This window comes from Cornus florida, unplaced genomic scaffold, assembly GCF_030987335.1.
Source record: "Cornus florida cultivar Cherokee Brave unplaced genomic scaffold, ASM3098733v1 CherokeeBrave_3.0.0_Hap2_Chr10, whole genome shotgun sequence".
Classification (NCBI taxonomy): Eukaryota; Viridiplantae; Streptophyta; class Magnoliopsida; order Cornales; family Cornaceae; genus Cornus; species Cornus florida.
The window spans coordinates 47,115,224-47,139,125 of NW_026775580.1; the positions used below are offsets into that span (position 1 = coordinate 47,115,224).

General features: G+C 38.1%; 1 protein-coding gene across 1 annotated transcript; it reads right to left on the bottom strand.

Moving 5' to 3' along the window:
- Window positions 1-5,716: 5,716 nt before the first annotated feature.
- LOC132277558 (subtilisin-like protease SBT3) lies at window positions 5,717-8,002 on the bottom strand. The gene has a single exon (XM_059779406.1). It carries the CDS (start codon window positions 8,000-8,002, stop codon window positions 5,717-5,719), a length of 2,286 nt encoding a protein of 761 aa, XP_059635389.1.
- Between the last annotated feature and the right edge of the window lie 15,900 nt (window positions 8,003-23,902).

Sequence of the window (23,902 nt, forward strand, 5' to 3'; positions counted from 1 at the left end):
GACTTTGACACCCTAATCAATCTTCGATCATGTTATTTGACATTGTGCCAAAATGACCGTCTTATCATTGAGCCGTATAGTCCACACAGATTTAGCCGACAATTTGGGTACCATCAAGATATTCCTGGAAAATTAAAAAATGACTTTCGTACTTGCACCTTAGAGGAATTTTTAAAGCATTGGAACTCATCCGTTCATTATTCTTCTGGTTGTGATGCGTTGCTTCCTTCAACCTTCAGCCACCAAAAATCCTCAGTTACCAGAGCATATGCCAAATGGTGGTCCAGCGTATATATTGATCCATTTACACAGAAAGAAACTACTTCAAAGCAATCTAAACGCACGATTTCCCCACCAGAGAAACCAACTAAAATCAGGAAGGTTTTAATTAAGGGGCTGAAGTCAAATCTCCCATCTAAGCCAGTGCCAAAGTTAACCATCAAATCTCATAATGATTGTGACGTTGTTGGAGGATCTAGTAGCCATCACCAAACAGTAGAAGATGTCCCACCACTAATCAATAACCGTCGCCGTCGTTAGTTGTCAATGGAGTTAGATGAGGATGTGAAAGCTTATGATGAGGATCGTAACTGGAAGCATGTCACCGACAAAGTGAGACTTGATTCAGTACAGGAATGTGTTGCCACTTCTCTTGATCAATTTTTTACTGGGGTACCTAGCAGTTCACAACCTATACAGGTAACTGTTATTATATATATATATATATATATATATATATATATTTTTTTTTTTTTTTTTTTTTGTACTGCAAATTACCATTATTTATTATTATTTTTTTAATAGATAAAAGACAGCAAGGGATTTCTTGGGGAAGATGTCGTCATTGTTGCTAACCCAACATGTAGTGAAGAATCTATTTATGGACCGTCTGCCTTAGAGTTGGCCACTGCGATAGGAAAAGGTACAGAGATTTCACTACAAAGAAGCAGAGTTAGTCAACACTCGGATGTTTTGGGGGTTGCTGAAGTGACTAGTCAAGCTATGGAGGTGGTTGAAAATATTGGTAAAGATCATGTAGTTATCCCTTCTTTGATTTTAAGAGAACAGGGTCCACCTTTGCATCGTGTTGCCCCTTCTGAAATGTCAATTTTCAATGCGGAAGAGATCGTTCTTGATGTTCATCGTCGTGCTACTTTATTCTTTATTGATTTCATAAAGAATATCATACGCGATACTCCTACCGATAAAATACCGTCTCGAGCACCTAAACTTCAAACACTTTATGAAGGAATCGCAAAACTCCCTAGACACCATTCAGCTTTGAAAAGGCGAATTGACTCATATACCAATAATGCGGCCAATTATATTGCTACATCTTCTTCATATGCCTGTATGATGACTTCAGACTCTCAATTCCAACGATTGGCCAGTATTGATGCACAGCTCACCAACGCTAGGTCTATAGAAGATGATGGTGCTAAGCGTATAGAATCACTTCAATCTAGTTTAAGTGAAGCTGAATTTAAAGAAGCTAGATTAGTGAAAGAATTGCAAGAAGTCAGGGAAGAGACTCAAGGGCTTAAAGTCCTCATATCGACAACGGATGCACAGTTATCTTAGAAGAAGGAAGCCATCACCAAACTTTGGGAAGATCGAAAATCAATAGAAGAAGCTAACGTCATCTCGAATCGCGATCTTGAAGTAGTGAAGCAACTGGAAGAGATATTATGGCAAGAACGTGACGAAATTATCGCTATGGAATTTTAGTATTGATCCTCATTTTTTTTTCAAAAAAAGTTGTAACTTTGAATTTTAGCAATAAAACAAATGATTTATTATCTCCATTTTATTTACAAAGATGTTATCATTATTTATTTGTTTCACCGTTCACAGTTTATACTCTTGCGGGTCAGGAGTTTATAAAGAATTTTTTTTTTTTTTTTTTCAATCACAGTTTTAACTCATGTAGGCCAGGAGCATAGTGCAGTTTAAGCTCGTACAATCAGGAGCATTGCCTTCATGGGTAATAGCGCTTCAGGAATTTGCCATTAATGGGCCCCACTCTTACTCCGTCTTCATCAATAATGAGATATGCGCCGTTAGTATAAACTTTGCGAACAACATACGGTCCATCCCATTTGGATACAAATTTATTTCCCTTGCGATTTATGACAATCGGTCTACGAACAGCTAATACTAAGTCTCGAACTTGAAATGACCGAGGTCGAACTCTCTTATTGAACGCTTTAGAAAGTCAAGCTTGATAACACTCTAGCTGTTGTTGAGCTTCTAATCTCTTTCCATCCAATGCTTCCAGTTCTTGAAGACGTAAGATGGCGTTTTCTTCACTTGTAAGACCTTCTTGTATGGCTATCCTTAATGAAGGGATTTGTTGTTCCAATGGAAGAACTGCTTCTACGCCATAGACTAAAGAATATGGAGTTGCTTGAGTAGGTGTCCGATGCGTAGTGCGGTATGACCATAATGCTTCTTCCATTCGCTCATGCCAATCTCGCTTTGTTTGGTTGACTACTTTCTTCAATAGCTCACATAGAGTCTTATTGAATGCTTCTGCGAGACCATTTGCAGGGGCATTGTACATGGAGGATTTACGTTGTTTGAATCCAAATTTCTCACAAAGGTCAATTACCCAACTGTTCTTAAAATTCGTCCCGTTATCAGTGATGATGTATCGAGGGACACCATATCGATAAATAATGTTGGACTTGATGAAGTCAACCACTGTTTCATTTTTCACATGTTTATAGGGTGTAGTTTCCGCCCATTTGGAAAAATAATCAGTTGCAGCCAAGATATACAAGTGGCCTTTTGAAGACTTTTCTAAAGGACCAACTACATCTAATCCCCATGCATCGAATGGCCATGACGTCACAGTAGGGTGTAATGGTTCCGGTGGTTAGTGTATGAAGTTGGCATAGAATTGACAGGCTTGACACCTTTTTGCATACTCCAAGCAATTTTTGACCATGGTGGGCCAATAATAATCCATTCTTTTGATGCGAAAGTGCAGCTTTGGACCAGATTGATGAGCTCCACAAATCCCAGAATGTGCCTCCTTCATTGCATGCGTTGCTTCATGTAGACACTAAAATTTAGTGGGCTTTGGTTTTAACGAATGGACCCATTAAATATAGGCCTAATGTTTAAATAAATTATTTAATTTACCAGGCTTAGTCCACTTAAATTATTTAATTAGCCCAGCCCAGATAATTAAATGAAACGATAATTATTCCTAATAAAATATATTTTGAATAATTATCTTTAAGGATAATTATCACAATATAACCGGCCCGGCCCAGTTATAGTTTTATCCTTATCAGGAGATGACACGTGTCATCATCCTATTAATCCAAGAAGCCTATAAATAGAGGCTTGGAGGAAGAAAAAAGGGGAGAAGATTCAGAATTCAGAAGTCCACAAATTCAGACACAAATTCAGAATTCAGAAGTTCAGAGACTCAGAAATCCAGAGACTCAGAATTCAAACACAAATTCAGAATCGAAACCCAAAAGCGAAGAACATCAAGCACATCCAACAACGTGCCGTTCTTCATCAAATTCCACAGTTAAGTTGCCCTAGTTAAGTTGCCTAGTGACCATAAAGATGAGTTCATACTTTGATCCATTTATTTGGATATGCCCTGCATGTTTCCATTTCAACTGCATTCATAAATAAATCATAATTCAATTAGGAGAACAATTTGTCTAAATTATGGAAATAAGAAATAGAAAGGAAAACTAATAATGTTCTTCTTTGAGATTACTAAAAAATTATATGCTCTGTCCACAGTTTTTCCTTGCGCTTTTTGACTTTTTTTTTAATTATTATTTTTATCTCCACTTAGTTTTCTGTTAATATTACATTAGAGCTTGTTACATGACTAAGGTCATGGTAGGTAAATAAAGTGATTCAAATGCATTTTGAAATAAGGTTTGAATTAAATTATATATTTCTAGGTAGAAGACATGCTTGAATTAAATCATATTTTTGAATCACTTTGACGGGCTATTTGCAGGTTCTATTCGTCATGTACCGAATAGAACTACCAAGAAGTAGACAGAATCAAAAGGAAGTTTTGAATAAGAATTCCAATTGGGAAGTCCAAAGCGCCAATCTTTGCTGTCTTGTTTTTCCTTAATTTAAATAGTACACGTGATTTCCCTTGAACTAGCAAATCTACCATGAATTCTGGTTTGCAAACAGCAGTTGGAATGTGGACTAAAATAAATTTATGAATTCTTTTTTTCAATTTGCAAAAGATATATTTCACTTCATCTTAATCATGGTTGTAGTGTTATTTGGTTGATATGTTAATATATAATTAATATTAATGATCTGGTATTGTTGAGCATTGTTCCTGGGTAAGGAATATTTTCGAATATGCATGGTAGACTGGCAGTGCCGGGGGAAATGTTTCATTAAGTGCATAGTCCAAGGGGTATTTTTACAAGAGCTTTACCAATGATTACTGTTTGGCGATCATTTCTTTTAGTCCATAAGATGTAAATGCATGTGCCGTTTAGATTGAAAATCTAAATGCTTAACCAAAGCATCACATTCTAGTGTTTTAAGCAAGCAGTGATTGATTAAGATACATTTGAAAGGCGATTTCATCAATCACCCCCAAAAAATGATAGCTAAAGTTATGAGCTATCACAATATATATATAGGGCTCTCATGCGGTCTAAAATAACGGACTTTTCAACAGATCAAAAGTCAATTAGGAAAATTACACCTTATTACTTTATCAGACTTAACCATAGTTAATTTACCATAATTAGCTAATACTTGGAGTTCTAGAAAACCCAAATTTGGAGACCTTTTATTGTTTCCATGGCAGGATTAAACAATATATGCTTTCAGTTTGAGATTCCATTAATGGAGGTTGTGCTTATTCATGAACCCTAAAAATTTGGTATCCTTTGAACCAAAAAAAAAAAAAAAAAAAAGTATATTCACGAAGTGTGGAATAATGGGTCGGCGAAAAAAATAAAAAATAAAAAATAAATAAAAGAGCAACAGTCAGACCATCAAAGTAAAAAAAAATAATAATAAAGAGAGCAAAAAATAAATAAATAAATAAATCAAAGTGCAAAAAGAAGAGAGAAAGAAATAGTGACGTGGATCCGATTTTGGAGAATGCATATGATAGTTGCGTTGTGGCGGTAGTGGTAAAGATGTTGGCTGTGATTGTGTGAATATGGTGGTAGTGATTAAGATTGCAAGGAAGATGGAAGAAATTAAGGAGAAAAAGATTGAATAAAGATATTGACTAATTATGGTAAATTAACTATCTTTATGTTGATAAAGTAATAAGGTTTAATTTTCCTAATTGACTTTTGGTTATTAAAAAGTCCTTTGTTTTGAACCGCATGAGAGCATGAGAGCCTTCATGTGTATATATATGTTTCCCCTTCTGTTTTTTGAAGGCCTAATTTTTTTATTAATTTGAATAAGAGAAAGTCATACTAGAATACTGGGTCCATGATCATGCCCCTTCATATACAATGAGTTAAAGAGCATATTGATAAATGAGAGTGCCCATGAAATGTCCAAAAGTCCTTTTTGTCTTTTTTGTTTTACAATTGACACTTAAGGAGTTGATGCAGAGGAAAAAGAGAGATCAACAAATTATGTCATTGTAAGCTTCTGTTTATTTTCATAGCAATCAAAGATGGGATTATAATCTAAATGGCAGGTGCATTAACATCTTAAGGACTAAAAGAAATGATCATCAAACAGTGATCATTGGTGAAACCACAATAGGACTCCTCACTGCATGATTTCCATTCTCTTCAACCCAAACAAGCGAACCAAATGTGGCTGTGCCATTCTTTTCCTTCATGTACTTTATAGTCAAATTATAGCTCTGCTTCTCATACTTCTTAACAAAAACAATTTTCTCTGGCCAGACAAAGACGGTGGAATGCCTGGGCGCTTTAATGTCAGCCTTGTAAATTGCCAGTCCATCTCCAACATTTGTCACTGTCCTCTGAAATGTTCGAGTGATCATTGTTGTTTTGTTAGTGTACAAAGCAATAAATGATGGATAATTCAGATCATCAGAAGGGTTGGAGCAAGTGTAACTGTTTGATCTTGTAATGGTTAAGATTTGTGCCTTTGTGAAATTCATGGAGCAGAGGAGATTTACATAGTCCCGTGGAGTTGCATCATATATAAGACCGGGATCAAGCGCCCGGTTTGGATCAACCTGTCCTGCCCCCATAGCTAGAGGTGAGGCTATTTTGAGGTCCAGACCAAGGTCTCGAATAGGATTAAGAGTAATATCTAATGGGTTCGCGGTGGTCATCATGGCGGACCTTATAGAAGCCGGACTCCATTCTGGATGCGCGCCTTTTAGGAGAGCAGCCACGCCAGAAGCGTGAGGACAAGCCATGGATGTCCCAGAGACAAATTTATAGTCACTAGACAAATCTATATTGAAACCAATTGAGGCTGCAATTTTATTGGGCGGCCAAGCTGCTAAGACTAGTGACCCTGGCGCCATTAAATCAGGCTTTAGGATGCCCTGATAGCTCTGTGCAGGACCCCTTGAAGTGTAGGAAGCAACAACAGGTGCAGGCTTTGTCCCCAAAATGGTTTGTTGGAACTTTATGCTTGCCTTGGGCTTCTTAGACCTTTTGGCATATTTGATCACCACCTCTGCGTCTTTTGAGCCAATCACAACTCCAGGATAAGTGAAACCTTCCACCTCGGCTAAGTGTGGATCATCACAGATAAAGATGGCTGAAGTTGCCATTGACAGACTTGCAACGGTGTAGAGAGAATTAGTGTCCCCGGCATCACAGATGAGGATGCCATCATAAGGGGTTTCAGACAACAACCCAGTTGAATTGCAATGTGATGAAGTCTTGTTGTAAATGAGAGGTTTGTCATTAACCAAGGCACTTGCAGGGAACATGGTCCATCCAGTGATGGTTAGCCCATTGCCGAGAATCACAGTCCCGGCAAAAGAACGGCCAATTGAACTGGCAGCGACTGTCAAGACCCATGGGATTCCACTGTGTAATGACCCAAGAGCGGGGCCTTCATTTCCTGCTGCAGTAGACACAAGCACACCCTTCTCCATGGCTCCAAATGAAGCGATGGCAAAAGGGTCCTCATACAAAGGGACAACACCATCAACACCCATCGAAATCGACATCACGTCGACGCCATCAGCCACGGCATTGTCCATACCAGCGAGATAATCGGAGGCGTAGCAGTCTTCAAATTCGTTTGAGCAGACCTTGTACATGGCCACCCAAGCACGCGGTGCAACCCCTCTTGCAGTCCCTGAAGCATAGCCAAAATAGGATGCGCCCTCGACATAGTTTCCGGCAACTATGGAGGAAGTGTGTGTCCCATGACCCTTTGTGTCCCTCGCGGAGTTCATGGTAATGGTAGTGTTAGGATTTGCTGCCATGAAGCCCTTGTTGAAGTATCTAACTCCAATGAGCTTGGAGTTACATAAAGAAGAATTGAAATCTCGACCTCCTTGGCACGTCCCCTTCCATCTTTTGGGCACTTTGGTCATTCCATCGTCGTTGAAGCTCCGGCTTTCTGGCCACACGCCGGTGTCAATGACACCCACAATGACACCTTGACCGTAATTCGAAGCTGGCCATAGTCCGGCCACAGGATTGAGGGAGAGGAACTCAAAGGTGTGAGTGGTGTGAAGAGTGACAATTTTGTCAGCATAAGCTGAGACAAAACCGGGAAACTTTCTGAGGGTGTTTAGCTCATCCTGGGAGAACACTGCACTGAAACCTGTGAAAGCAGTGTCATAAGCATAGACAAGCTTTGGGGTGGATTGGTGGTCATTTTGTGTTGTGGGAGTGGCTGGTTTTGTGGCGTCAACAATGGCGGTGTACCAGTGGTGGTGGCTAGAAAAGAACTTGGGCATGTAGGACTTGTCCATGTGGACAATGTAGGTGAATCTCTCCATTGCTTTTGAGTGAGAAGTAGCAGAAAGAAAGAAGATCAAGTGCAGAAAATGAGCACTAGTAAGAAGTCCCATTGTTTCTCACACTACTAGTACTAGAACTTTGGGTGTGTCTTTGTTTATATAGAAATTGTTGGCCTCCATCCCTAGGGTTTATGTCCACAAATCAGTACATGAACCTGAAAACTTTGCCAGGCTATGGTTTTATGCTGGGCCCACAGGCTCTAACTGGATTGTTGACTGCAGGACTGTTTGAGAATAATTTGAGTAAAACCAAGTACACCGTTCAGAGAAATTTGTTTTCTTTTTTATTTATTTATTATTATTATTACTGTTTCTTTTATGTTTTGCTGGCTAATATCATAATTATCCAAATAGCAAGAGTTTTGTGATCACGAGTTCAACGCGTGGAAGGCAAGTAATCTGTTCACACTTCACACAGACAAAACAAATTGAGTTTGTAATATTACTGTGTGTCTGACAGTGACAGATGATACAATCCAAGTGTATATTGCTTAATGTGTTCACATCATGTACAATACGAGAGGGAGAACAAATTTTTTTCCTTTGTTATTATAACTTTTTAAAAGGATAGTGTCTATTTTAAAATTATTAATTTGTCCATTTTTATTTAAATACACATATTATTATGTGGAGAGATTTTTAAAAGGTTAAAAGGCAATTATAAATTTTTACTTTAATTTTTTTTTTTTTAAAATGGGACAATTAATTTAGAACATCACAAATATATATATATTAGACACTTTAGCTGAAAATAATGATAATTATTTAATTAGAATTGTCTTGACTTAATTCTTTTAAATTCCAAGAATTTCACACCTCTAAATCTGAGAAGTCTCGCTAAAAAAAAAAAAATTCTTGGGAAGTCTTGTCTATTCAATGGGCTAACTTGTCTATTGAGCTTTTCCAAATTATACTTATATTTTTCAAGCACATATCTTAGCTCTACACTTGTCACACATGCACACAACTAATATCTTAACTCTACACTTGTCACACATGCACACAACTAAAGCATGAGTGAAATGACCAAACAGACATAAAATTAAACACGCGGACAGAACAAAAACCGGGCATTACAAATTTTTAACAAATAACTAACTTCCTATTAACGTCTAATAAATTAGTTTTGAGTAGAAGGGAAGAAAAAATAAATAAATAAAAGAGAGAGAAAAAAAAAAAAAAAAACAAGATTTGAAATTAAATAAATCATAAATATTTCAGAAATGAATCACGAAAAAAAAGGAGAAATAGAATGCAAAATCTCGCCTAAAGTATTACTAACCGAATAGCAAGCAGAGGGAGAAACAAAAAGGGAATGCAAGGCAAAATTCCTAAATAGACGATTACAGCAAAACATGTTGATTCAGGTAAAAAACAAAAAAACAAAAACAAGACAAAACATGTTGTTTGCACAGTGCATATTAATTAAATAAATAGAATTGTGTAATTTCTTTAAAAGAGAAGTAATTGGTGAAGACACATGGCATAAGATGATTGGAAAGAGAAAAGTTCTTGTTTGTTCAAGAAAGAGACTACAATTGGTGATTAGTGCTTTTAAAACCCAATTCAAAGACATGAAATATGATGATTGCCAAGTCAGCAATAGTCGTTGATTATATTTTGATATACATGATACATGCATTGAAGAAAAGAGATTGCTACACATTGATGTGACTGCGTTTAAATTTAAATATTAGAATTTGAATTTGAATCAAATGGTCGGTTCCAAATGTTGAGTAACCACCTTTACTACCTTGAAGTTTAGCTATAAAAGATGCTGGAGAAGATGAGAGGTCCACTTTCATACAATGTAGTTCTCCATTTTACTACATTTTCTTACAATGTAGTTTTACTTGTATTTCTTTTTTTTTCTTCATAGGAATAGTGTTAGAATATAACTCTCGTTCTTGTAGTTTCGTATAAGACTACTACTTATTAAATAAAGGGGACGTTTGGATCTTGTGTCTCCTCCATTTTGTTTGATAAATTGTTCTTGGATTATATGGATGCTTGGACAGTTCGATTCGTCTACTCTGTTTATTCCAAAATTCAGAATTGAGGAACGCTTGAACAATTTATGCTGTTCTCTTCTTCCAGTTCCAGTCCTTACTGTCAGAAATCCTCTTCATTAAGGTGTCGAATAGCTTGAAGGAAGGGGTCGTCACTGCTTTTCAACAATCGCCTGATTCCATTTAGAGATTAATTTATTAATTCAGGCACATTCAAGGACAGTTTGGCTATCTATTCAACACTTTGGGTCGAAACTGACCCTGGCACGCCTATAAAAAAAACATAGCCAAACAATTTGACACGACCAGTGGGACTTCCCCAGATGTGTCAAAATCATATCAAAAAAATAGAAGTGCTAAAAATTAGAAAATTAGAAGCGCGGGAAATCAGAAGCGTTGGAATTTGAAAAAATCAAATTCATGGTGATTATCTATTTAAGTTTTCGAAATATGCCTAATCAACAACCTTCTCATCAAGAACGGAAGGCTAAACTCATAGTGAATCAGCAACCAAGTGATAAAGTATTGGCTAAAAGCGTTAAAAATTTGGCAAAAAGTGTAGAGATTACTAACTGTAATTTCCGTAATGCAATCAAGCCAATACAAAATACATTGGCAAATTTGAATGATTCACTAGTTGTTTAGTCAACAAGATTTAATCATGTTATGGTATAACCAAATGCAAGTGAATTGTTGTTGCATGCACAACAACAGGTTCGAGGGCCTATTAGGTATCAACATAATTATTACCATCAGTGACAATGGCAACAAGGGTTTCAACTGCTTTAGCAGTAGTTGTATGACCAGTGTCAATCCCAGGCCAATCAATTGCAAGCTAATCATCCACAACAACAATTACCAGCGGAGTGTCAACCGATCGGAGAGGTTGATCAGAACATCAATTGGCAACCCCTCAATCTGGTTTATCAACACAACCAAAAGGTATTTCAGTCAAAAAATTATTATTATCAGTCGCACGGCCAACAAATATATCAATCGCTTTAGCAACAGATTTACCTTTGGCCGCTACTATTTAGATTTATATGCCTTGGCATAACAAATTCCTATTTGGATTAATTAAAGTGACATATGTTCCTGACATATCTAAAATATTTATGATTTATACAATTAGTGAATTGAATGTATTATGTTTTGATTTATTATGGAATTGATAGTGTCCACTTGATTACAAGAGATATTTATATATATATATGTGATGACGATCAATACATGAATATAAATAGTAATCATAAATAGTTCATAGTCGCTAATTATGGATGAACTCATTTATTAACTAAGACTTGAACTGGATCCGCATTAGGTTGAGATATATTGCGAGAGCCGTCGTATGCAATTGCTCCCTATCACTGTTATGGCATTTGACTCTTAAGCATGAGAGAAGTATAGACTCTTTTATTAATTAGTAATTACTTTGATTTGTTTGGCGGATCCTTTGGAATCCTTAGACCAGCATTTTAGATAATTATGTAATTAATAGTTAGAGGGTTAGATTTTCAATATTCGTATCATTGCTACTTGTATTTCTTTTGTATTGATTATGGTTGATCATAAACTAAATTCGAAAGCCTTCGTGTGTTTTTAGACAAAATAATTTATTATATATTTATTTATTTAAATTATTATTTTTGTCAAACAAATGTTTTATTGTGATCAAACCGAAAATAATTAAAGGTACCAAAATAAATATATTAATTTAGTAATCGAATTGATGGCTTTATTTATCCGATAACTAATTATGAATAGAAGGGTCAAAATGTAACATTAACTTAAAGGTTATTTATTATTTAATTGGAGTTCAATTAATTCTTTTTAGTGGAGTAGAAATTAAAGTATGAATTAATTGAATTAGGTCGATGGACCAGACCAATTATTAATTCATTGTAACCAATAAAATAATAAGCCCAAAGGATTCTCACTCATAACCCAACTTGATATTGGAGACCCATTAGATTTGAGATATTACGTTACTTTTAGAGATTGAGAAAAATATAATGTCTTTAATTATCATTTTTATTTTGCCTATATATATATGGGTCCATGTATATCTTAGGCTACGCCTTTGTACAATAATTTTTAGAAGATACGAAAATAATTCTCTCTAGAATTTTAGGGTTCATGTTCTCATCAAATGAAGGCTCCCACAAGCTAAGCATTCTAAGGTCATTCATGAAAGCTTATAGATGATTTCTAAAGGCAACATCATTACCAACAAGATGGTGATCCATGAAAGAGGTATCTAGCAAAAGTGATTTACAATAAGTGAGAACATTTATTTTAGAAGAGAGATTTAAGGTTTACTCAAACTTTAATGTAAGTTTTTTATTCTTAAATTGAACGAATCATCATATTCTTCATGCATAAAACTTATCTTTACACATGAATCAAGATCTTTATTTGAAAATCCCTCATAAAGTTTTAAAAATTTCTGTTTCCCCAAAAGACGTTGGTGCCTCAACCCGCTTAGGAGTCAATTGAATAAAACATTAATCAGCGGCAAGTTAAAGTGGGAAACTGACAATCTATTGGACATCTTTCAACCCAATGTTTAAACCAAATCCTCATAATACGCTTGAGGAAAGGCTGTTGAAGTTCCCAAGGAAGAAGTGAGAAGTGATGGCTAATAACCCATTTCCTATGGTTGTTGCAAACAACATGAATTATGTTTCTACACATGTAATGTCTATGTATTTATGTGCATAGGTGTATATATAATATGTGTATTATGTTGTGTTATGGCTCAAATTTAAGTAAAAAGTTAAAGGAAAAAGAAAATAAAAGGTGGTGGGACCTACCATTAAACCAACTAAGGGCCAAGAGACCACAAATGGTCTCATTTCTCTCCTTCTCTCCCGTGCGCCTCTCTCTTCCCCTCTTCCTCTCTGTTTTTCTTTTCATTTTAATTTCCAAAACTTTGAAACAAGATCTTGATCTCATTTCTTATCGAAATTGAGTGCCGTTTGAGGCAAAACGAAGCTCGTGTCAAGCTCTACACATCCATACAAGCGATTTCAGATTTAGTGCACTCCTTGGAGTTCGAATCTTAGGACCCATTTCTAGGGTTTGTGAAGAAAATTGGAGTTTTTGCTTAATTAGAGGTAAAGGTGTCTAATTCACACTTTTCTTGTACCTTAGTGAGTTATTCCTTTAAAATTTTCGCCAAACATGCTTGATTTAAGTTTGATTGCTTTAAAAATGATTTAATGGTGCATATAAAGATTTTATATATGTGTGTTTGTTGACTTATGTGATAAGCATGCTTAGTTTAGATGGATTACTCCTTAAATGATTTAATTGTGTATGTGAAACATGTATCTATGTGTATTTGTTGGATTGTATGGAAATTGTGATAAATGGTTGATTTATCATGCTTATTATAATGCTAAATATCTAGTTGATTGTTGTGAGCATGTGTGGTAAATTGTGGTATTAAATTCCCCATTTTATGATATTGTCACGGCATGACAAATGTTAGAAATCCCTTATATTACAACATTGAAAGTATGTGGCATTCATGAATTCATCATTGGGGATTGCACGTATGGAAATGACTTTTGAAAAATGAAAGAATGGAGATTTTCGGGAAAGCTTTGTTGAAAAAGTTTTTTTTTGAGAAACCCAGTCGCCGCGGGGGTACTAAAGGGCCGAAGGTTAATATAGCCTAGAGGGGACTAGGGAGTCGCCTTAGCGTGGTTGAGCTAGTTGGGGCCCATAATGACGCCGCGGGGTTACCAAGGGTCAAGGACATTAGCCAATCCTCCTCTCGTGTCGCTGCGGGGTCACCAAAGGGCGGGTTATATTAACAGTTTGAAAAGTATGGTTGTTTTCTGAGAAATGGGGAGTGACACGCATATCATAGCATTCATGGCATTTTACATATGATTGTTTGGAATTGGAATTTAATATGTGTTTCCCTCATTTTGCATGACCCCTCTTCCTATTGGCCTATGCTTTGTTTGGATTCACGGGGCTACAAGAGGTGCGTCTTAGGCACTCTCTACTGAGCTTTATGCTCACCCCATTTTATTTAACATTTTCTAGGAACCGATAAGGAGGTAGTGGATGCCGATCTTCCACAAGCTTAAGGATGACTTGGAGCTCATTTTGTATCTTTTGTATATCTCCCATTTTTGTAAGGCCCCAAAAGTGTAGTAATGTGTATTTATTTTTCAAAACCATGGTTAGGTAATATAATTATGTTATTAGATGATATTTTGGATGTGAATTTGATAACATGTAAACCTTATTGATGAATGGGGAGAGTAATACTAGTTTGAAGTATTATTGAGGTCATCTGATTGTGTATTATCATCTACTATTGCCGTGAATTCGGAATTTGAGCCATGATAGGTTAAAAATGAATTTAAACAGGTTGTGATAGGCCTATTTTTAGGGGAGGTCATGCCGAATTTTTTTATTTTTATTTTTTGTTTAAAAAGTATCAGTTTTGGAATCGTTACAAATGTGGTATCAGAGCAAAGGTTCGAAAACCTTTAGGACGATGGGTAGAGGCCTATATAGAGTCGCATGGGATGTTGTTTATATTGTTTACTTGACTACTTGCTACGTGGTATCTTATTTAAATGAGCATGCTTAACTGCCTATGTGCTTACTTGCTTACTTGTTTATGTTAAAATGTTTCTTGCATAGTCTTGCATGCTAAGTGTTGTACGGTATTAATTCTTGTTGAGTCGTCCACAGTGGACCTTAGTGTCATGTTTCTGAATCGTTTTCTTATGTTATAGCACGATGTCATGGCGTGAGGAACCTAGAGAAGTTGGCCCTAGGCCAACAAGGGGCAATGTTGGTGAGAGCTCTAGCTCCAATCCGGCGGAGCCAGTTGATGAGAACATGCTTCTTAGGGACTTGATTCCCCCAAGAGATGTTCCCCCAAGAAGAGAGAATGTTGAAACACCCGTACCCGTAGAAGTGGGTGAAGGTTCTGTGGCACTGGAGTTTAATCGTTTGTTGCAAAATGTCGTGAGAGCAACTATTGTTGCTCAGCCGCAGTTGGTACCACAACCTACAGTTCAAGTTGAGGAGACTCCAGCTCAGAAGCGTCTCAAGATCATTAAGGGGTTTTCTCAGCTGATACCGGTTATGTTTGAGGGCAGTGCGGATCCAATGGTAGCAGATGACTACTTGGATCAAGTTGAAACCCAACTAACTTCAATGGATGTGACAGAGGATCATCTAAAGATCATCCTAGCTATGTATAAGTTTGCTAAGGATACTAAGGTTTGGTAGAAGTCAGTCACCAACCAGTACAAGATTGAAGAGATGAGCTGGGACAGGTTCAAGGAACTGTTTTATGAGAAGTATTTTCCGCTTTCCAAAAGATGGGACTTACAAGACCAGTTTCATAATCTTATTCAAGGGAACATGTCAGTGGCGGAGTATGAGAACAAGTTCACCTCACTCTCCCGTTTTGCTCCAGAAGTGGTGAGAGATGAAGCTAACAAGACTCGGAAGTTTGTCTCGGGTCTTAATGATCGAATGAGGCCGTTGATCACGGCACAGTTTATTAAGGTTTACTCTGAAGCAGTGGAAAGGGCTTTGATGCTGGAGGCTGACAATAGAGAGAAGGATGCAAGAAGAGAGCAATTGAAGCAAAAGAGGGGTGCAGGGCCATCCTCAGAGGGATCTTCTTGGAAAAGGAACAGGGGCAGTCCATCTCAGTTTCAGGGACAGCAGTCTGTACGATCTGCTCCTACCACTCTGTTGCCAGCTGGGTTTGATAGGAATGCAGTTGTTTGCTTTCAATGTCAGCAGCCCGGACATTACAAGTCCAGTTGTCCGATGAGATCGTCTTCAGTTTCGTCAGCTCTGAAGGCTTGTTATGGGTGTGGCCAGCAGGGTCACTCGATTCGTGATTGTCCAGGGCAGGGAGCAGGCACAGGTAGTGGCAGGGGGTCACGATAGAGGCCATCTCAGTCGGCTATAGTTCAGTCAGGTTTCAGACCGCCACCACCACAGCCTGCCATGTCTTCACAGGGTTCACGGTCAGTTAGGAGGGATACTCCTACTATGTTAGTGCAACAGTCAGGTGTTCAGGTTGGCAGTCCTCAGGCACAGGTACCACATGGACGTGTTTTTGCACTGGCACAGACCGATGCATCTTCTGGACCGTCAGTTCTTCGAGGTATATTTCCAGTGTTTGGTTGTTGGGCCCGTGTTTTGTTTGACTCTGGTGCATCTCATTCTTTCATTTCATCATCATTTGCACTTGCATCGGGGTTGGAAGTTAGTTTCTTGGAACGGGCGTTGAGTGTTGATACGCCAGTTGGGGTTTTAGTGTCTTTGAGCCGAATTGTGCGGGAGTGTCCTATTGTGATAGTCGGGCGGACTTTCGTGTTTGACCTTATCCTCTTGGAGATGACTAGCTTTGATGTCATTCTCGGGATGGATTGGTTGGCTTCATTTCATGCCACGATCGACTGTTACAGAAGAAGTGTTACAGTTTGCACTCCCGAGGGAGACTGTTTCTTTTTCATGGGAGATCGGAGTGATTCCCACTTTTTATCGTTTTATGGAGTTCGTGGACGAAGTCATGGTGATTACTTCTTGGCTAGCCTTATAGCCGAAGAAGATGATGTTGGGAAAGAGGATTATCCTGCGGTTGTTTGTGATTTTCTGGACATATTTCCAGATGATTTGACAGAGTTGCCTCCACACCGAGGAGTGAAGTTCTCTATTGATTTAATGCCAGGTACCGCGCCGATTTCTATGGCACCGTATTGTATGGCACCAGTTGAATTGGAGGAATTAAAAAGACAACTTGATGATTTGAGGATGAAAGGTTTCATCCGACCGAGTGTGTCACCGTGGGGCGCACCGGTCTTGTTTGCTAAGAAGAAAGATGGTTCTTTGAGGTTGTGCATTGATTACAGGAAGTTGAATCGTGCCACCATCAAATAAGTATCCTTTGCCAAGGATAGATGATTTATTTGATCAGTTGATGGGAGCCAGTTGTTTCTCGAAGATTGACTTGAGGTCTGGCTATTATCAGTTGCGGGTTAGGGATGAGGATATCCCGAAGACAGCATTCCGTACACGGTATGGACACTATGAGTTCCTTGTTATGCCTTTTGGCTTGACTAATGCGCCAGCGGCATTCATGGACTTGATGAACCGCGTCTTTCATGATTACTTGGACCAGTTTGTGGTAGTTTTCGTGGATGACATTCTTGTGTACTCACGGACTCGGGAAGATCACGAGGTCCATTTGAGTATTGTTTTACAGATTTTGCGGGAACACCGATTGTATGCCAAATACGAGAAATGTGAGTTTTGGCTACAGGAGGTGAAGTTTTTGGGGCATGTTGTTTCAGAAGGTGGAGTATCAGTTGATCCATCAAAGGTTGAAGCAGTTTTGACTTGGGAGCGACCCAAGAATGTGTTTGAGATCCGCAGTTTCCTTGGTTTAGCAGGTTACTATCAGAGATTTGTGAAGGATTTCTCCCGTTTGGCAGCTCCTATGACCCGTTTGACCCGGAAAGGGGTCAAGTTTGTCTGGAATGAGGCCTGTGATTCATCTTTTCAGGAGTTGAAGACGAGATTGACTACAGCTCCAGTGTTGGTGATACCTGAGCGTGGCTTAGGTTATGTGATCTATTGTGATGCTTCACGTGACGGGTTGGGATGTGTGTTGATGCAGGATGGTAGAGTAGTGGCTTATGGGTCTCGACAGTTGAAGACTCATGAGTACAACTACCTTACTCATGACCTGGAGTTAGCGGCAGTTGTATTTGCTTTGAAGTGTTGGAGACATTACTTGTATGGTGAGAGATTCGAGGTATTTTCAGATCACAAAAGTCTCAAGTACCTTTTCTCCCAAAAGGACTTGAACAACAGACAGAGGCGATGGGTCGAATTCTTGGAGGACTACAATTTTGACTTGCAATATCATCCGGGCAAGGCGAATGTGGTAGCGGATGCCTTAAGCCGGAAATCTCGTGGAACTTTGGCCAGTTTAGCTATTCGGAAGTGGAAGATGCTTGAAGATCTGGCAGAGATGGGATTACAGTGTTGTGATGATGATGCTTGCAGTGAGTCGGCATTCTTATTTAGTCTTGTGGCTCAGCCTACTCTTGTTGTACGAGTGATTGAGTCACAAAGACAGGACCTGGACTTAGATGCCATCTACGCTTTGATCTCTAGTGGTGAGACAGTGAAAGATTGGGCCTTGCATGCAGATGGGGGTCTACGGTTCAGGGGCTTGTTGGTGGTTCCCACAGTTTGTCGTGAGGATGTCCTACGGGAGTTTCACACTTCCCGCTTTGTAGTTCATCCAGGTGGTACTAAAATGTATCACAATTTGAGGCGTCAGTATTGGTGGAGCGGGATGAAGAATGATGTTGCACAGTTTGTGGCTAGATGCCTTACCTGTCAGCAGGTGAAGGCCGAGCATCAGAGGCCAGCAGGTTTGTTGTAACCGTTACCTGTAGCGCAATGGAAATGGGAGCATATTGCTATGGATTTTGTGACAGGTTTTCTAAGGTCAAGGAAGGGCAATGAGGCCGTATGGGTCATCATTGACAGATTGATCAAGATGGCTCACTTTTTGCCTATTAAGGCAACAGATGATGCAGAGAAGCTTGGTGTTCTTTATGTGAAAAAGATTGTAAGGTTACATAGAGTCCCTGTAACCATTGTGTCAGATAGGGATGCCAAGTTCACTTCGAAGTTCTGGGAGGGACTTCAAGCAGCGTTTGGTTCAGCGTTGCATCTTAGTACGGCATTCCATCCACAGACAGACGGTCAGTCGGAGCGTACTATCCAGATTTTGGAGGATATGCTTCGGGCATGTGTACTTGATTTGGGAGGTAGTTGGGAGGATCACCTTCCACTTATTGAGTTTGCCTATAACAACAGTTATCAGGCGAGCATCCAGATGGCTCCATTTGAGGCGTTGTATGGTAAACCTTGTAGGTCTCCTGTTTGTTGGACTGAGGTAGGCGAGACAGCCGCCTTAGGACCCGACATTGTACTCGAGACTACTGAGAAGATTAAGTTGATAAGACAGAGGTTACTTACAGCTCAGAGCCGACAGAAGAGCTATGCGGATAAGCGGAGACGACCGTTATCCTTTGAGGTGGGAGACCACGTTTTTCTACGGGTTTCTCCACGGAAGGGATTGATGAGATTTGGGAAGAGTGGCAAGTTATCACCACAATTTATTGGACCATTCGAGATTTTGGACCGAGTAGGAGAGGTTGCCTACAGGCTTGCTTTGCCACCACAGTTGGATAGGGTCCACAATGTTTTCCATGTATCGATGTTACGGAAGTATGAACTGGATCCATCTCACATTTTGAGTTGGGTAGATGTAGACATTGATGAGGATGTTTCCTACGAGGAAGGACCAGTTCAGATCCTTGACACACAACAGAAGGTGTTGAGGAACAAGACGATACCAATGGTGAAAGTCCTTTGGAGACACCACGGAGTCGAGGAAGCTACTTGGGAGCTCGAACAGGAGGTTCGGTCCAAGTACCCAGCGTTGTTTTCTTCCTCAGGTATGTCTTGATTTCGGGGAAGAAATCCTTTTAAGTTGGGGAAAATGTAATGTCTGTGTATTTATGTGCATAGGTGTATATATAATATGTGTATTATGTTGTGTTATGACTCAAATTTAAGCAAAAAGTTAAAGGAAAAAGAAAATAAAAGGTGGTGGGACCTACCATTAAACCAACTAAGGGCCAAGAGACCACAAATGGTCTCATTTCTCTCCTTCTCTCCCGTGCGCCTCTCTCTTCCCCTCTTCCTCTCTGTTTTTCTTTTTATTTTAATTTCCAAAACTTTGAAACAAGATCTTGATCTCATTTCTTATCGAAATTGAGTGCCGTTTGAGGCAAAATGAAGCTCGTGTCAAGCTCTACACATCCATACAAGCGATTTCAGATTTAGTGCACTCCTTGGAGTTCGAATCTTAGGACCCATTTCTAGGGTTTGTGAAGAAAATTGGAGTTTTTGCTCAATTAGAGGTAAATGTGTCTAATTCACACTTTTCTTGTACCTTAGTGAGTTATTCCTTTAAAATTTTCGCCAAACATGCTTGATTTAAGGTTGATTGCTTTAAAAATGATTTAATGGTGCATATAAAGATTTTATATATGTGTGTTTGTTGACTTATGTGATAAGCATGCTTAGTTTAGATGGATTACTCCTTAAATGATTTAATTGTGTATGTGAAACATGTATCTATGTGTATTTGTTGGATTGTATGGAAATTGTGATAAATGGTTGATTTATCATGCTTATTATAATGCTAAATATCTAGTTGATTGTTGTGAGCATGTGTGGTAAATTGTGGTATTAAATTCCCCATTTTATGATATTGTCACGGCATGACAAATGTTAGAAATCCCTTATATTACAACATTGAAAGTATGTGGCATTCATGAATTCATCATTGGGGATTGCACGTATGGAAATGACTTTTGAAAAATGAAAGAATGGAGATTTTCGGGAAAGCTTTGTTGAAAAAGTTTTTTTTTTGAGAAACCCGGTCGCCGCAGGGGTACCAAAGAGCCGGAGGTTAATATAGCCTAGAGGGGACTAGGGAGTCGCCCTAGCGTGGTTGAGCTAGCTGGGCCCCATAATGATGCCGCGGGGTTACCAACGGTCAGGGACACTAGCCAATCCTCCTCTCGTGTCGCTGCGGGGTCACCAAAGGGCGGGTTATATTAACAGTTTGAAAAGTATGGTTGTTTTCTGAGAAATGGGGAGTGACACGCATATCATAGCATTCATGGCATTTTATATATGATTGTTTGGAATTGGAATTTAATATGTGTTTCCCTCATTTTGCATGACCCCTCTTCCTATTGGCCTATGCTTTGTTTGGATTCACGGGGCTACAAGAGGTGCGTCTTAGGCACTCTCTACTGAGCTTTATGCTCACCCCATTTTATTTAACATTTTTCAGGAACCGGTAAGGAGGTAGTGGATGCTGATCTTCCACAAGCTTAAGGATGACTTGGAGCTCATTTTGTATCTTTTGTGTATCTCCCATTTTTGTAAGGCCCCAAAAGTGTAGTAATGTGTATTTATTTTTCAAAACCATGGTTAGGTAATATAATTATATTATTAGATGATATTTTGGATGTGAATTTGATAACATGTAAACCTTATTGATGAATGGGGAGAGTAATACTAGTTTGAAGTATTATTGAGGTCATTTGATTGTATATTATCATCTACTATTACCGTGAATTCGGAATTTGAGCCATGATAGGTTAAAAATGAATTTAAACAGGTTGTGATAAGCCTATTTTTAGGGGAGGTCATGCCGATTTTTTTTTTTTTTTTTTTTTTTTTGTTTAAAAAGTATCAGTTTTGGAATCGTTACAACACATAGCCAACCACTAAAGAAATTTGACTTTGAAGAGAATAAGGTCAAGGGGTTAGAAGAAAAATGGCTAGTTATAGCGGCCGAACAAGAGCAAGCCATAAAAGTAATGGAAGAAGACAAATATGAAGGGGACAAAAGATCGAACCCTAGAATGAAGTGTGCTTGCATCACTAAGTTTCCTTCTCCAACAAGGAAAGAACAACAAAATCAACACCCTATGGGAGATAGACTACTTGGCCATGGGGGGCAACCCATTCGGCCCCAAGAAAGCTAAATAGTCTATTCCTATTCGATCTTAGAGGATCCATTGGAACTCAGCATTAGTCAAAAGCAATTCTGGAGTGGTTGAAAGCAAATATAGAGCAGTAAAAAGAAGCTATAAAAGGTGTTGAATAATTAAAAGAAGACTACATAGAGGTTCAGCCATTTAAAAATGTTCTTGAATAAAATGTGTAAGTGTTGATGTGTTGTTGAATCTTAGAACGATTAATTTTCAGTGGCTGATTTAGAACGGTCGATTCGTAGTGATCAATTTAAATTGTGATCAATCAGTTTCAGCCCTTCAAAAATTCTACCTGATCTCATTTTTAAAAAGCTTGACAATCATCATATATTCATGTCTTTGAATTGGGCTTTAAAAACACTATCACTTGTCGTCACTTTCTTGGACAAGGAAGAACTTTTCTCTTTCCAATCATCTTGGGCCATATGTCTTCATAAGATCAAGTTAATCGATACAATCAAAAGCTCTGGATGATTCACCAATTACTTCTCTTTTGGAGAAATTAAACAATTCTATTTCTCCAATTAATTTGCACTATGTGGCTGGACCTAAAAATTTATTTCTGGGGGGCATTGTGATGGAACTAAAGAAAAGAGATAGCTACAAATCGATGTGCCTGCATTTAAATTTAAATACTAGAATTTGAATTTGAATCTGAATCAAATGGTTGGTTCCAGCTGTGGAGTAACCACCTTAACTACCTTGAAGTTTGGCTATAAAAGACGTTTGAGAAGATATTGCAAGAGGTTCCCGACTAACACAAAAACTGAGTTGCTGTAGTTCTTCATTTTACTGCATTTTCTTACAATGAAGTTTTACTTGTATTTCTCTTTTTCCATAGGAACAGTGTTAGAATACAACTCTTGTTCTTGTACTTTTGTAGAAGACTACTTCTTATTAAATAAAATAGACGCTTGGATCTTGTGTCTCCTCCATTTTGTTTTGTAAGTTGTTATTGGATTAGAGGGACACTTAGACAAGTGAAAAGAGGAATTCACGTATCAACCTCAATCCTAGAAAAGAAAGAGAACTCCCTCCCATCCTCAAGTTTCACTCAAATGTCAATCCATGTTCACTTTGTCTCCTCCATTTATTCCAAAATCCGGAATTGAAGAACGCTTGAACAGTTCGTGTTGTTCCCTTTTTCCACTTCCACCCTTCTTGTCAGAGACCTCTTCATTGAGGCATCGAAGAACCTGAAGGAAGAGGTCATCATTGCCTTCCAAGAATCGCCGGATTCCATTTAGAGACTGATTTGCTGATTCAGTCGCCTTCAAGGGTAGTTTTTGCTATCAATTCAACTCTTCGGATTGAAACAGATCCTAGCACACCCATAAAAATAATAATAATAATAATAAAATAAAATAAAATAAAAAACAGCGAAACAGTTGTTGGTAATGGTGGGGATGCAACGGCAGAGGCGAGAAGATAAAAATGAAGAAGATATAGAATACATCAGTAGTACTTATACTCGATACCAATGCACGTGCATAAAAACTCTTAATTTACGTAGATACACAAGAAATGGAGAATTTTTAATAAAATTTGTGCATATATTGGGTGGGATACCATGTGAAGAATAGCCTTAGGGAATGGTATACCTACTCGTGAAAATGGGACGAAAGTAGATTGATTTATTCTATTTTTTTAACAAAACAAACTTGCAACGGTAGAAAAACTTCTTGAGAGTGGATAATGTGATTAAAAAAGAATATACTAGCTTAACCATTTTACTACTGTGATTATGAACATTTGAAAACGAATGAAAAAGGAAAAAGAACTTAATTTAGTTAAAGTATATTATATATAAGAATACTGTTCTCTATTTGTGATTGTGATAAACCATGGGAGACATTGGTATGTAACATGCTGCATCATTTGCTTCTAGCTTGCGCACATATCAAAAAGATGTTCTTACCAAAGGGAACCCCTCCAATGTTTTATGTTTGTGATATCAAAAATAAAAAAGTACTTAAGCTTAATTAAGTACTTATGACCAATATTTCTTTTATAGATAAAGATTTATATATATATATATATATATATATATATATATATATATATATCAATGTCTCTTACACAAATTATGATAGAACTTCACCTGAACACACAAGCAAAAGGGTTAATAAGATTACCATAAAGTCTAAAGAGTTGGATGCTTGGAGAAGGATTGCTTGGGGCCATCTGTGCGCTCTTATTAATTACTTGAAACTTCCTTTGTTTGTGTCACACTCATAGTTCACAATCGCGTTATCGTAACGGACTCGGACTAAAATTAATGTAAA

Excerpts from the sequence above, each read along its gene's own strand:
- LOC132277558 (XM_059779406.1), bottom strand. The coding sequence starts at position 8,002 with ATGGGACTTCTTACTAGTGCTCATTTTCTGCACTTGATCTTCTTTCTT.